At 60.3% G+C, this 13831-nt stretch overlaps 1 protein-coding gene across 1 annotated transcript in view; it reads right to left on the reverse strand.

Moving 5' to 3' along the window:
• ADAP1 (ArfGAP with dual PH domains 1) overlaps positions 1-11044 on the reverse strand; it is a 32389-nt gene extending 21345 nt beyond the window's left edge. The window contains exon 1 of the mRNA XM_052662722.1: positions 10963-11044. Coding sequence (XP_052518682.1) covers positions 10963-11044 — 82 coding nt within the window. The remainder of the gene's footprint in view (positions 1-10962) is intronic.
• Positions 11045-13831: the final 2787 nt, after the last annotated feature.

The raw sequence follows: 13831 nt of genomic DNA on the forward strand, positions 1-13831 counted from the left end.
CTTTCCACAGCCCCTCCCGGCCCTTCTGCCCACACCCGAGCTGCCGGCACACCCAGCTCCTCAGGCTTCGACAGTCCCCCCACCACTCAGTCCTTCTGCACCGCGGGCACCTCCGAGCCCGCGTCCCAGCGCTGGACACGCGGCCTTCTCCACTTCTCCCTGCAACAAGCGAGGCTCGCAGGGGCCCGGCAGGTTCCTGCTTCGGGAGGAGCCGCGCCCCCGTAACCGGGGGACCCTGGCAGCCACGGTACCACCTGTCCACAGGTCACACCGCAGCAACAGTGTCCCCCCGTGAGCGCCCCAGGCCCGGCTGCACCCACACGCTCCCGTCACGGAGGCCGCTCACCCCCACCCGGGGGCCCCATGCTGACTGCCGCCTGGCCAAGGCTCCGCGGCCCCCTGTTGCCCGATGCTGCCCACTCTCACCAAGGCCTGTGCCAGGGCGGCCACGGGCAGGGGAAGCCCAGCCCCAAAAGGCTCGCCGGTTAACCTGGGGCCACACACAGGCGGGGGCATCCGGCCCCTCCATCAGAGCTGCCCCCACGACGAAAGCACCTCGAGCACTGCCTCCTCTGGGGATCCTGGTCACAGCAGGGGCGGGCCTGCTCCCTCCACGGGGCAGCTCCCACCATCCCGGGCCCCACCAACTGGTGACCCCGAGTTGCCCCTCTGTAACAGTGGGGCCCCCCCTCCCTGTGGTCCCTCGAATGCTCTGCTGGCTGGGTCCCCACGAGGACCGCCCAGGGCTCAGTGTCCTCCAGCTCCCCTCCCCCAGGCCCCCAAACACGGCTCAGGCAGCTCCCCACTGAACCCACCCCAGGCCGGCCCTTAGCTGAGGTGACCCCGAGCTCCCCTGCTGTCCCCAGAGCCGCCGCCCACTCCCTGCAGCAGCCTCGACAGGGCCGGGTGGGCAGCGGCTCCAACAGTCCGAAAGCTTGTCCTCCACATTCCAGCAGGCAGCATCTTCCCGACCCCCAGGAAGGAGGGGCTGCCGCGCCCGCGACCCATCTGGCCTCTGCACGGGGCCACCTGCCCACCGGCCACCCCCACGAGAGCGCAGAGCTCAAGCGAGGCACAGGGCAAGGTGCCCCAACACTCACACACGGGCAGGGCAGCGCCAGCTCTGGGGCAGATCCAAGGTCAGCCCCGGCTGACTCTGGCTCTGGGTGGGGCTGCCGTGGGCCAGGTGAGGCTGGCACCCTGCTGGCCACCTCCGGGCCTACACGCTGTCCTGGACAGCCACAGTGGAGGGCCCATCCTGGACAAGATTCCGGGAAGCTGGTGGGGCAGGGAGCACCCGGAGTCTCTCCACCTGGAGCGTCACGGCGCCTGCAGATTCGGACAACAGAACTGGTCCTGAGCTCCGGAGCCTGCGGGAGCCTGCCAGCTTTGAGGGGCGGTCTGCACGTCAACGGCATAGGTTCTGCTCAGCTTCAGCTCTGGGCCCACGTGGCTGCCCGCCCCAGAGTCTCCGTGTCCTTAGACTCGAACGGCTGGCGAGACACACAGAGAAACCAGAGCAGGAGCTGCACCTCTGTGCTCAGCAGGGTTCTGGGGACTCTGGCCGGAGGGTCAGGCGAGAAGAAGAAGTGAGAGCCATCCACCCGGCAGAGGAGGAGCAGCGGCAGCACCATCTCGCTCGCCAGCAAAGCGGCCTGGTGCGCAGAGACGCGTAAGGACGCCACCAAAAAGCCACCAAGACTAGTAGATGAGCTAAGCAAAGCAGCAAAGGGTTCAAAGTTGACACGCAGGAAACCAGCTGCCGTATAGACGCACGTGTCTATACTCACACACCATATATACACACAGCACAGTTTCAGCAGGACACCACGAAAGTAACGCCATTCACATTAGCATCAAAAGAACAAAGTGCTTCAGAATCTTCTTAGCCAAGGAGGAGAAAGGCCTGTGCAACGTAGCGTTCCTGAAAGAATTTAAAGAAGAAATAAATAAAAGGAAACACATCGTGCGTCCATGGATTGTAAACTTCATACTGTTGAAATGCCAAATTACCCAAAATGATCTAAAAAGTCAATGCGATATTTATCAAAATTCCAAAAAAAATTTTTTTGCAGAAATAGAAAAACCCATCCTAAAATTCATATGCAATCTGAAGGGACCTCCAAAGCTACAGTAATCAAATCATAATAATACTGGCATAAAATACTGGCATAAAAGTAGGCAGAGACCAACAGAACAGAATAGAGAGCCCAGAAATAAACCTCACATATACGGTCAAATCATTTTTTGACAAAGGTGCCGAGATCAGCGGGAAAAACTGTCTGTTCAAGAAACAGTGCTGGAATGTTGGCTATCACCTGCAGAAGAGAGCTGGACCCTGACTCACACCAGATGCAGAAATCAGCTCTAAACAGACCAGGCGCCTAAGTGTGAGGCCTAAGCCAACAAAGCCCTGAGAAGCAAACACGGGAGGACCTTCGTGACGCCAGGTTTGAAAATGCTTTCTTGGACGTGACACCAAAGGGCAAAGGCAAGAAAAGAAAAAACAAGCAAACTGGATTTCATGAAAATTAAAAAAGCTTTTTCTTGGTCATGCCATATGGCTTTGTGGAATTTTAATTCCCTGACTAGGGCCTGAACCCTGGCCCTCAGCAGTGAGAGCACTCAGTCGTAACCACTGGCCTGCCATGGAATTCCCTCATGAAAATATTTTAAATTTTGTGCATCAAAATATACTATCTACCAAGTAAAAAGTGAAACCACAGAAACATAGAAAATATTTTCAAATAACATATCTGATAAGGGGTTAATATCCAGAATATATAGAGAACTCCCAAAACTCAACAGCAAAAAAAAACAACAATCCAATTTCTAAGTGGGCAAAGGATTTAAAAAGACATTTCTCCAAAGAAGATATATAAATGGCCAGTCAGCACATGAAAAGATCCTCAACGTGATGAATGATTTAAGAAAGTGCAAATCAGGACCACAGCGAGATAGCGTCTCACAGCCATGAGGCAACTGCTGCCCCCAAACCAAAGCAAGAGACGGTGAGGATGGGGAGAGATTCAAACCCACGTGCACTGTTGGTGGCATATAAAATGCTATAGCCACTCTGGAAAGCAGCACAAGATTCCTCACAAGAGTAAAGAAAGAATTAGCCATGTGACCCAGCAAGTCCACCTCTGCGAGTACACCCAGAAGGACCGAGAGCAGACCCTTGAGACGTCTGCTCACCCACGTCGACAGCAGCTTTGTCCACGACAGCTGAAACGTGGACGCTGCCTAAGCGCCCACCGATGGAAGAACGCGCAAGTAAAATAGTCCATCCGTACAATGGAGTATGATCTGACCTTAAAATGGAAGGAAATGGAAGTATAAAGAAAGCTGGGATAGCTATGCTTAGGAAAAAATACCCAGAAAAAAAAAAGACTTTGAGACAAGTATTGCAATGAGAGACAAAGAAGGACGTTCCATCAAGAGATCAACCCAGCAAGGCAGTGTGAGTATTCACAAATATTTCGGCACTCAAAGGGGATGGCTGGACGGCATCATCGACTCAATGGACATGAGTTTGAGAAGCTCCGGGAGTTGGTGATGGACAGGGAGGCCTGGCGTGCTGCAGTCCACGGGGTCGCAAAGAGTAGGACACGACTGAGCAACTGAACTGAACTGAGGTACCCAACACAGGAGCACCCCAAAATGTAAAGCAAATGTCAACAGACGTAAAAGGAGAAAAAGAGAGCAACACAGTAAGCGGGGGGGGGTGGGGGGGGGGACGCTAAGACCCACGCTCACCAGTGGTTGGATTATCCAGACAGAAAACCAAGCAGGAAGCTCTGGCTTTGGACAACACACGTAGGAAATTCCATCCAGAAGCCACAGAGAGCACACATCCTCCCCGAGTGCACACGGGCATTCCCCAGGATCAATCACACGTTAGGCCAGAAAACAGGGCTAATTTGAGAAGGCCAAAATCGCATCAAGTGTCTTTTCTAACCACAGTAGTATGAAACTAGAAATCAAGAAATTGGACAACTTGGAAGAAACTGATTATTTCCTAGAAACATGCAACCTGCCGAGACCGAATCCCGAAGAAACAGCAGATCTGAACAGGCCAATAACTGTCCAGGATCCTGAGTTCACAATCAAAAACCTCCCAGCAACCCGGAGTGCAAGACAGACAGCCTCACTGGTGAATTCTTCCAAACATTCAAAAAATAATACCAGTCCTTCTCAAACTCTTCCAGAAACAGGAGGGAACACTTTGAAACTCACTGTACAAGGCCAGCATTACCCTGATACCAAAATCAGATAGATACCTGGTTTTCTGTATAAAGATACACAAAAACGAAATCACAGGCCAATATCCCTGATACAAAATCCTCAACAAACTGTTATCAAACTAAATTCAACAATGCATTAGAAGGATCATATACCATCATCAGCTGAGATTTATTCTAGGGATGAAGTTCAGTTCAGTTCAGTCACTCAGCCGTGTCTGACTTTTTGCGACCCCATGGACTGCAACACACCAGGCTTCCCTGTCCGTCACCAACTCCCAGAGCTTGCTAAAACTCATGTCCGTCGCGTAGGTGATGCCATCCAGCCATCTCCTCCTCTGTCGTCCCCTTCTCCTCCTGCCTTCAACCTTCCCAGGGTCTGTTCCAGTGAGTCAGCTCTTCACATCAGGTGGCCGAAGTATTGGAGCTTCAGCTTCAACATCAGTTCCTCCAGTGAACACCCAGGACTGATCTCCTTTAGGAGGGACTGGTTGGATCTCCTTGCATCCAAGGGACTCTCAGGAGTCTTCTCCAACCACAGTTCAGAAGCATCAGTTCTTCAGGGCTCAGCCTTCTTTATAGTCCAACTCTCACAAGGGATGCAAGGACGGTTCAATATTCCCAAATCAATCAATGGTGGTGGGTCAGCCGCTGAGTCGTGTCTGACTCCTTGAGACCCCATGGGCTGTATCCCGCCAGGCTCCGCTGTCCATGGGATTTTCCAGGCAAGAATACTGGGGTGGGTTAGCCACGTCAGCCTCTGGCATCTTCCCGACCCAGGGACCGAACACGAGCCTCCTCTGTCGGCTGCACTGCAGGCGGATTCCCGACTGAGCTGCCAGGGGAGCAGCAGGGTCCGTGCGGTCCGCCAGACGGAGAGTGGAAGCCACGGCCCTCCCGACAGACGCAGAAGACGCACTTGACAAGATTCAGTGCCCATCTATGAAAAAGCTCTCAGAAAAGCGAGCAGAGGGAGTCACCTCAACAACAAAGGCCGCGGCAAGCCTCCCTGACAGCATAGTCAGCAGAGAACAGCGGAAAGCCTCTCCTCCAAGACCAGGAACAAGTCAAGGGTGCCCAGGCTCGCCACTGTTATTCAACGAAGTATTGGAACGCTTAGCCAGAGCAAACAGGCGAGAAAAAGAAAAAAATGGAACCCAAGCAAGAAAGGAGAAAGCAAGACTGTCGCTGTTTGCAGACGACAATGTATAATACGTGGAAAACCAAGCCTCCATGGAGAGGCTGTTAGAACTATTCCACGACTTCAGCAAAGTTGCAGGACAGAAATCAATGTACATCAATTTACTGTGTTTCTTTACACTAGACACCAACACACACAGATGATCAGAGGCTCCCCTAGCAGCTCAGCGGCAAAGACTCTACCTGCCAAGACAGGGGACACAAGTCCAAGCCCCGACCCGGGAAGACCCTGCGCGCCGTGCAGGGGCCAGCCTGCGCCCCGGCCACTGACCCGGGAAGACCCCGCGCGCTGTGCAGGGGCCAGCCTGCGCCAGGGCCACTGAGCCAGGAAGACCCCGCGCGCCATGCAGGGGCCAGCCTGCACCCCGGCCACTGAGTCTGTGCTCTAGAGCCCAGGAGCCGCCGCCGCTGAAGGCCAAGTGCCCCGGAGTCTGCTCTGCAGCAAGAGACGCCCACACACCGCAGCTCGACACAGAGCCCGCGCGGCAGCAAGCGCCCGGCACGGCCCAAAACAAAGCCACACAAATAAAAATATCAGAGAGAGAAAGTAAGATAACGGCACATTTACAGTTGCATCAAAGAGAATAACACACCTAGGGACAGGTTTGGAGAAGGCGATGGCACCCACTCCAGAGCTCTCGCCTGGAGAATCCCATGGACGGAGGAGCCTGGTGGGCTGCCATCTATGGAGTCGCACAGGGTCGGACACGACTGAGCGACTTCACTTTCACTTTTCACTTTCATGCATTGGAGAAGGAAATGGCAACCCACTCCAGTGTTCTTGCCTGGAGAATCCCAGGGACGGGGAAGCCTGGTGGGCTACCGTCTATGGGGTCGCACAGGGTTGGACATGACTGAAGCCGACTTAGCAGGGATAGGTTTAGGCAAGGGGGTGAAAGACACATAAAAGCTGCAAGGCACAGAAGCCAGAGACCGGAGACACGGGCGGACAGAGACGCGCTGCGCTCACGCATAGGGACAGCTGACATCAGAACGGCCACACTCCCCAAAGCCATCCGCAGTGTCAAAGTAGGTATCTACAGAGACCCCTGTCAAGATTCCAATGGCACCACAAAACAAACCATCCTAACATGTTTATGAACCTCGAAGTCCAAACAGCCAAAGCAAGCTTTAAAAAGAGGAACAAAGCGGACGGCATCACGGTTCCTGATTTCAAACTACGTTCCAAAGCTGTCGTAATCGAGAAAGTGCGCAAAAAAGGATAGCATTAGCCTTAAAACAGACGTACACATCAATGGAACAGAACAGAGAGCTTAGAAATCAGCCCACACCTATGTGGTCAATTAATTTACAACGAAGGAACCAAGACTATACAAAGGAAATCGGACGGTGTTTTCAATGAACAGGAAAACTGGACCTCCATGTGCAAAAGAATGAACTGGGACCACTGTCTTACAAAAAATCAGCTCAGAATGGACTAAGGACTTGAGTGCAAGGCCAGGAGCTGCGGAGCTCCCGGAGGAGCGCAGGCAGCGAGCTCCCTGACGCCAGTCCTGGCGATGAGTCTGGGGTCTGACCCCAAAAGCAAAGGCAGAGAAGCAAAAATGAACACGTGTGGCTAGAGACTCCTGCACAGCAAGACCGCCAGCAAAATAAAGAGGCGATCCATGGGAGAAAGCATCTGCAAATCGTGTACCTAACAACGGGCCTAAATACATCCAAAAACACACGAAGAACTCACGTGATAGCAAACCAACAAAAGACTCAACACTTCAATTAAAAAGTGGGCAAAGCCTCTGAGGAGACGTCGTTCCAAAGAAGAGATGCCAATGCCGCATGCGTGGAGAGACGCTCACACCACTAACCACCAGGCAAACACAGATCAACTCCACAGTGAGGTGTCAGCTCACACCCATGAGAAGAGCCATCAAGAAAAAGACGGGAAATAAGAAGCCTGCAAAGACGAGGATGCAAGGGCGGCGGTGGATATAAGGATACATCTGGGCGACCTGCAGGCAGAAGAGAGTACGGAGGTTCCTCAGAAAGTTAAAATAGGGCTTCCGTACAATCTAGTAATTTCACTTCCAGATATTTCACTGAGGGAAACGAAAATGAATTCACAAAGGTATCTGTATCCCCGTGTTTACCACACACCGTCTACCACAGTGAAGCTATGGATGGCTGGATAAAGACGTGTCACACACGGATACTGTTCAGCCGTCAAAAAGGAGGCCTTGCCATTCGTGACCACGTGGATGGATCGTGAGGGCGTTACGCTAAGTGAAATAAACCAGACATAAAGACAAATGCTGTATTAACACGTGCAAGCTAAGAAGCAAAACCCCAAACCCCACACTCACAGAGAGAGAGAACAGGTTGTCAGAGGTGGGGCTGGCTGAAGAGGGGTCAGAAAGTACCAACTTCCAGTTACAGAATCAACGAGGCCTGCGGACGGAATGCACAGCGCGCTGACTGGGGCCGACAGCGCGGCAGCAGACACCCGGGAGTTGCTGAGAGCAGGTCTGCAAGGCGCTCGCCACGAGGAAGAGACGCTGTGTGGGGGGCGCTAGCTAGACTTCTTGCGGCGGCCGTTTCTCAGGACGTACAAGCATCGAATCACTGTGTTCACACCTGAGACCAGTACGATGTCGCAGCCAACGACATCACAGCTGTTTAAAGAAGGCGGGAAACTGTGACGCCAGACTCAGCAGGATAAACGCTGAGGATGTTTTGCTCAGAGAAATGCATCAGACGCAGGACAGAGCCTGTGCGATCCTGCTCGTCTGGGTCGAGCCCACAGACGGCCAGGGAAGGCTGCGGGCTGGGGAGAGGAGGGAGGCAGTGTCTAACTGAACAGGCCTCTGTTGCAAGATGGAAAGAGCTCGCGAGACAGACTGAGACGGACGGCGGGGACGCTGCGCCACGTGGATGCACCCAACGCCGCCGAGCGCCCAGTGACAGGGTGACTCTGCGCGTACTTCCCCACAATGAAAAAAATAGCGACCTAAAGCCCAAGCGGGCTGCGGCTCCAGGGGGCGGGGACCATCTGCCCAGCCCACTCCTCAGCAGCCCCCTGCCGGCCACGCTCTCAGGGGACCCTCTCCCAAATCAAGCCACGTTGCGGAGCCCCTCCCAGCCTGGGCGCTCCTGCCCCGCTTCACAGCAACGTCTGAAAAGTCACCTCTGCCTTGAAGCCCCCTGGGGTGGAGCACAGACCTCCTGTTCTGAGATCGGGCAAGCAGACGCTCCAGTCCCAGCTGAGGGATGAGGCCCGGCCCCCAGCCCCGGGCCCCCAGCAGGGTCTCCACACCACCGTCCCACCACCCGCACTCCCAGAAAGCGCTCCTTGACAAGCCCAGACCTCGCCAGTCAGAACCGGTTTCACCTGGCGGTCCAGGTGACAGGCATCAAAGCCCCACAGGAGGGCCACCCACACCTCAGCCCAGGGAACGCGTGGAGGCCTCGCCCTTCCTGCCTGTCGGAGGCCAGACGGTCACCTGGTGGGTGACCAACAAGGCGGGTAACCCAGAGGAAAGAAGTGCAGCCCCCCCACCTCTGGGACGGAGACCCCCCCCCCCCCCCGCCGTGCAGGCCTGCAGTGAGAAGCACCTCCAGGAGCCTCAGACCAGGCCCCATGTTCAAGGGCAGCAGCGCCCACTCTGGGGAAGGTCACAGCCCCACAGTCTAGGGTCTAGGGGCTGCAACCACCCCCAGACGGCCTCCCTGCCAGCAGCCCTCATGTGGCGACCTGCCCAAATCTATCCCCACAGCCCCACACCTGGTGGTTGGGGGGCCAGGGCCCTGGGGACCCCCAGCCCCAAGGCGCCGCTCCGGGTGGGCTGCGGTGTGACACAGGTCAGGGGGCCGGGCACCCGGACAGCGGTCACCCCTGAGGCCCCACGCCCACGGAGTCAGCTGCAGGTCTCCAGGCCTCGGTGTCCCCAGCTGTGAAACAGGGGCCCAGGTCCTGGCTGCTCCTCAGGCTGCCAAACAGACGAGGCGAGGATCTGAGGCCCTGGAGCGAGAGTCTGAAGGGCAGGGGTGTGGCCCAGCACCAGGCAGCGGCTCTCCTGAGCGCCTGTGCCCGCGGGCAGGGGCGGAGTGCCCCTGGCCGAGTGGGTGTGTGGGCGGGTGCGGCGGCTGCAGGACCACCACACCAAGGGGGCCCCCTCTCCCTCCTGCCAGGGAGGCTCGGTGTCCCAAGAAGCTTCTCTGGGCAGGCTGGCCCCATGGCCCGGCCCCTCAGACCAGGCCTGGCAGGAGACGGTGCGGGCTGCCTTCCTCCCCAGACCACTCCCTGGCACGGCTCGCCCTCCTGACAAGTGGAAACACAGGCCCGGGAGAGAGAGGTAGGGGTGGCCAGGCGGGCAGCAGCAGCAGGCGGCGGCGATGCAGGCTCCGCGCACAGCCACAGGCCCTGGGCAGCCGGCTCGGAGGGAGGCCGTGGGGAAGGCCCTCAGCCCGCCCGCCTCCAGGGAAGCCTGCCACTGCTTCCCCTCGGGGCGCTCCAGCAGATTCCCGGCACCTGGAGGCGGCGACCGGGAGGAGACCCCTCCCAGCCCAGTGCACGAGCCGCGGCCGGGAGCCGGGCGGTGGGTCCTGCTTGGCCGATGTCCACAGTCCATGTCCCCACCCCGTGTCCCCACCGTCCCTCTCTGGGGGCTCAGCCACTCCATGCTGTTCGGCTTGCTCTGAGGGGCTCAGGCTAGGCGCCCCCAGGAGCACCCAGTGTGTCCCTGCAGGCCGGAGGGCCGCCCAGCTGCTGGGGGCTGTTCCTGCCTCACCCCCGCTGCAGCACCACCCGCCCGGGGCGGCCAGCTCCCTAGCAGGGTCCGCGGGGCCTGAGAGCAAAGCCTTTTCTCTTCCTGCCGATCCCTGAACGCTAGCCCCAGGGCTCCCGCGACTAGGAAATCACCCCAGCGCAGGCACCACCCAGGAGCGAAGTCCAGGAGACGCGCGCCGGGAGACGGCACCTGCCCAGGGCCCCACCTGAACTGGCCACTGGCCAGGGCAGCGAGGCTTGGGGGTGAGGGGCCCCGCGACCCCTTTCCCAGCGGGCCCACGTGGCCGCGGCAGGTGCTTCCTCCCCCGCTCCCAGCGCAGGGCCGGGGCGGGGGGGGGGGGGGGCGGCTGCAGACGGGCCATGACGTCACCGCAGGTGGGGGCGCCGGCGGACCCTCCATCCCCGCGGAGGAGCCGCGGCCCCGCTCACCCATCCCCTCCCTGCTGCCGGGCTCCCGCCGGGATTTCCTCTTTCTTTGCGGAGCCCCGGGTTTCGCAAGGCGGCGGCTGCCGGCGGGTGACAAGACACGCAGCCTGGGGGAGGGGAGGCGGCGACAGAGCCAGGGGCCGGGGGCTGGCGGGATCCGGGCCCGCGCCCCACCCGAGCGGGAGCCGGGCTCCGCGGCGCGCGCCCCCCAGCCCTGCCGGCGCCGCAGCAGCCCTCCCCGGCCCGGGGCTGGCATCCAGGCCGGCCCCCGGCCCGGGCCGCAGCCGCCCGGGCCCGCACCCACGCGGGCCCACAGCACCCCGGCGCGCCCGGCCGGCCCGCACCTACCCGGGGCGCCGCAGTCGGCGCAGCGCGCGTTCCCCGGCCGCTGCAGCAGCTCGAGCACGGCCTTCCGCCGCTCCTCGGCCATGGCCGCGCCGCCGGGTGGGGAGCGCCCGCCCCGCCGCACTAGGGCCCCACGCAGGCCGCCCGCCGCCGCCGCCTCTGCGCCATCCCGGGCAGCTCAGCCCGCGCGCCGGTTCCGCATTCCTGCCGCCCGCCCGGCCCCGCCGCCGCCGCTCTCCTCGCCGCCGCGGCCGCCGAGCGTGTGCCGGCGCGGGGCCCGGGGCGCACGGCGCGCTCTGGCCGGCGCGGCCCGCGGGCGGCCCCCAGCGGCGCGGGCGGAAGGGCGGGCGCACGGCCTCCTCCCGCGCCGGCCCGACGCCCCAGCCCGCGCTCCCAGGACCCGCCCAGGGACCCTCAGGGGCGGTCTGCGGGCCGCCGCCCACCCTATCCCCGTGCGGAGGGCCCACCTGCCCGGGCAAGGTGCCAGCAGCCACGGTGGGGGTGGGGCCATCCCTGGTTATTCGCCCCTACAGCGCCTGGACACCTACTGTGCCCCGGGGCAGTGGGCCGGGCCCAGCGGGCAAGCAGGGGATGCTTGCTGGAAGGGGTGCGTGCGCGGCCCTGAGGACCACCTCCCCGTCCTCGGCGGAGAGGCCGGCGGGTGACAAGCCCCAGTGCGGTGGGCGCTCAGGCCACAGAAGGGCCCCACTCTGCACCCAGCGGGGACAGGCGGGGCAGGGCGTGGGGGGAGAAGGGTGCTCTGGAGAAAGCCTTCTGAGTCAGGAGGCCAGCACCCAGATGCCAGGACAGCATGGGGGAGGGGAGGGGACGGGCCCCTGTTTGTTCAGATTCTTAAATTATGAATGCGGTGATGCAGCCTCCCCACCACCCCGGCCCCGGCGATGGAGCCAGCCATTGTCGACAACTGCTAGCATTCTTCCAGAATGCTCCTCACCGGTCAGTCCGCGGGGAGGGGCGGCGCTGCCGGTGCGTTCCATCTGCCAGGGTCTCTGCTGGATGCTGTGCCGGAGTCCCGGGGGGCCACAACCAGGAGAGCGCCTCCAGGACAAGGGGAAGGGCCTCTGGCTGGGGGCAGACCTGCCACCTCGCCCTCCACGGAGGCGGCGTGGGCACTGCCCACCGAGGCCTGCTCTGGCCAACACTGGGGTGCAGTGCTTCCAGAGCCCTGAGGGTCCCTCGGGCAGGACACGGGAGCCCACTGGGCATGAGTCTCTAGACCACAGGTCCTGCATCACCACGTGCTTGAACTGGCCCCCCTCTCCCTCATCAGATGGCGCTCTTCCGGGAGGGATGGCTGGTGTCCTCATCTCGGGGTCCCCATGCCAGGGTCAGTATCTGCCACAGAGCAGAGTGGGGGGTGGCGCTTCACGAAGACAAACTGGCGTCAGTCAGAATAGCAACTACCTCACCTAGTGGCGGCTCAGATGGTAAAGAGTCCAGCTGCAACGCAGGAGACCCCGGTTCAACCCCTAGGTGGGGAAGATCTGGAAACGGGAACAGCATCCCACTCCAGTATTCTGGCCTGGAGAATCCCCTGGACAGAGGAGCCTGGTGGGCTACCGTCAGTGCGGTCACAGAGAGTCGGACACGACTGAGTGACTTCACTGACACTTACCCGACATCAGGCATTAGGTCAAACCCCTTCCCACTGAATCCCCATTTTACAGATGCTGAAAACAGAGGCATGGAACTGTTCAGTCACACCCAAGGCCACACGTGGCTTCTAGGTGGAAGGACTGGGATGAACACACAGCTGGAGGGAAAGAGCTGAGCCCCCCACCCCAGCGGTAGGGTTGCTGAGGGCCGAGGAGGGATGGGTGGGGGCAGGAAGACAGGGGCTCGCAGCAAGGAGGCGCAGGCGGGCGAGCGCACAGCCGCGGCCTGTCTGCAGCGGGTCCTTCGCCTTCTGTCTTCCCATCCAACTATGGGGGTGATGACACCGTCCAGGGAGGCGGATGCAAGGACAGAGGTCTGGACGTGAGATCCTTAAAGAGACAGGCAGGACAGAGGTCTGCAGCCCCTGACCGGGCTCCCAGGCCGGAGGGAAGCACAGGGTGCACTGGGCTGATGTGGGGCTCCCAGGGCGCAGGAGACACGCAGCCCCGGGCGGGCCATGCCCAACAGGCCCTTGCCCAGGCTCCAGGGGGTTGTCAGAGGGGCTGGAGGCCAGCGCCTGGCCCCTGTGCTGAGGGGGCAGGAGCAAGGAGCAAGGGGAGTGACCACACTGTCTGCTTTGGGAGGGGGCACCTGACTGTGACCGGGAGCCAGTCCTGCCCACCGAGGTGTGGGGGACACACTGACAGGAAAACGCCTGGGACTCAGAGCCTTGCAGCCTGAGGATGGCTTTGAGGATTGGGGAGGGCGCCAAAGTGCCCGGGAAACCCGGGGAGGGGTCCTCCTGAGGGCTGGAGAGAGTGTGGGGCAGTCGATGGCATGGAGGCCGCGGCGGGCCCCCCAGCAGGGCCGAGTAGAGGGGGGCCGGGCAGGAGGTGGGGGAGTCACGAGGACGGGGTGGAGGGCAAGGGAGGGGAGGGCCCAAGAGGCAGGATCTGAGCCCCAGGGGCTGCAGGGCAACGGGTGCAGGCACAGAGACAGCTGGCAGGAGGCGGCGCCGGGGCTGAAGCGGGCGCCCCATGGGATGCCGGCCACCAGCCCCTGGCAGCGGTGCCCAGACTCCTGAGGGACTTCTGCAGGGCAGAGGGGTTGGCACTCCAGCCTGGGTGGGGCAGGGCACCCAGAAGGGGCCTGCCGGGCAGCCAGGCCCTGGACAGCACCCTCAGTGTGCCTGTTCTGTGCAGAGCCCTGAGCAGCGGGGATCCGTCTACCAAGGGGAGAAAACAGGGAGCCCCAG

Source organism: Budorcas taxicolor, chromosome 2 (genome assembly GCF_023091745.1).
Source record: "Budorcas taxicolor isolate Tak-1 chromosome 2, Takin1.1, whole genome shotgun sequence".
Taxonomy (NCBI): domain Eukaryota; kingdom Metazoa; phylum Chordata; class Mammalia; order Artiodactyla; family Bovidae; genus Budorcas; species Budorcas taxicolor.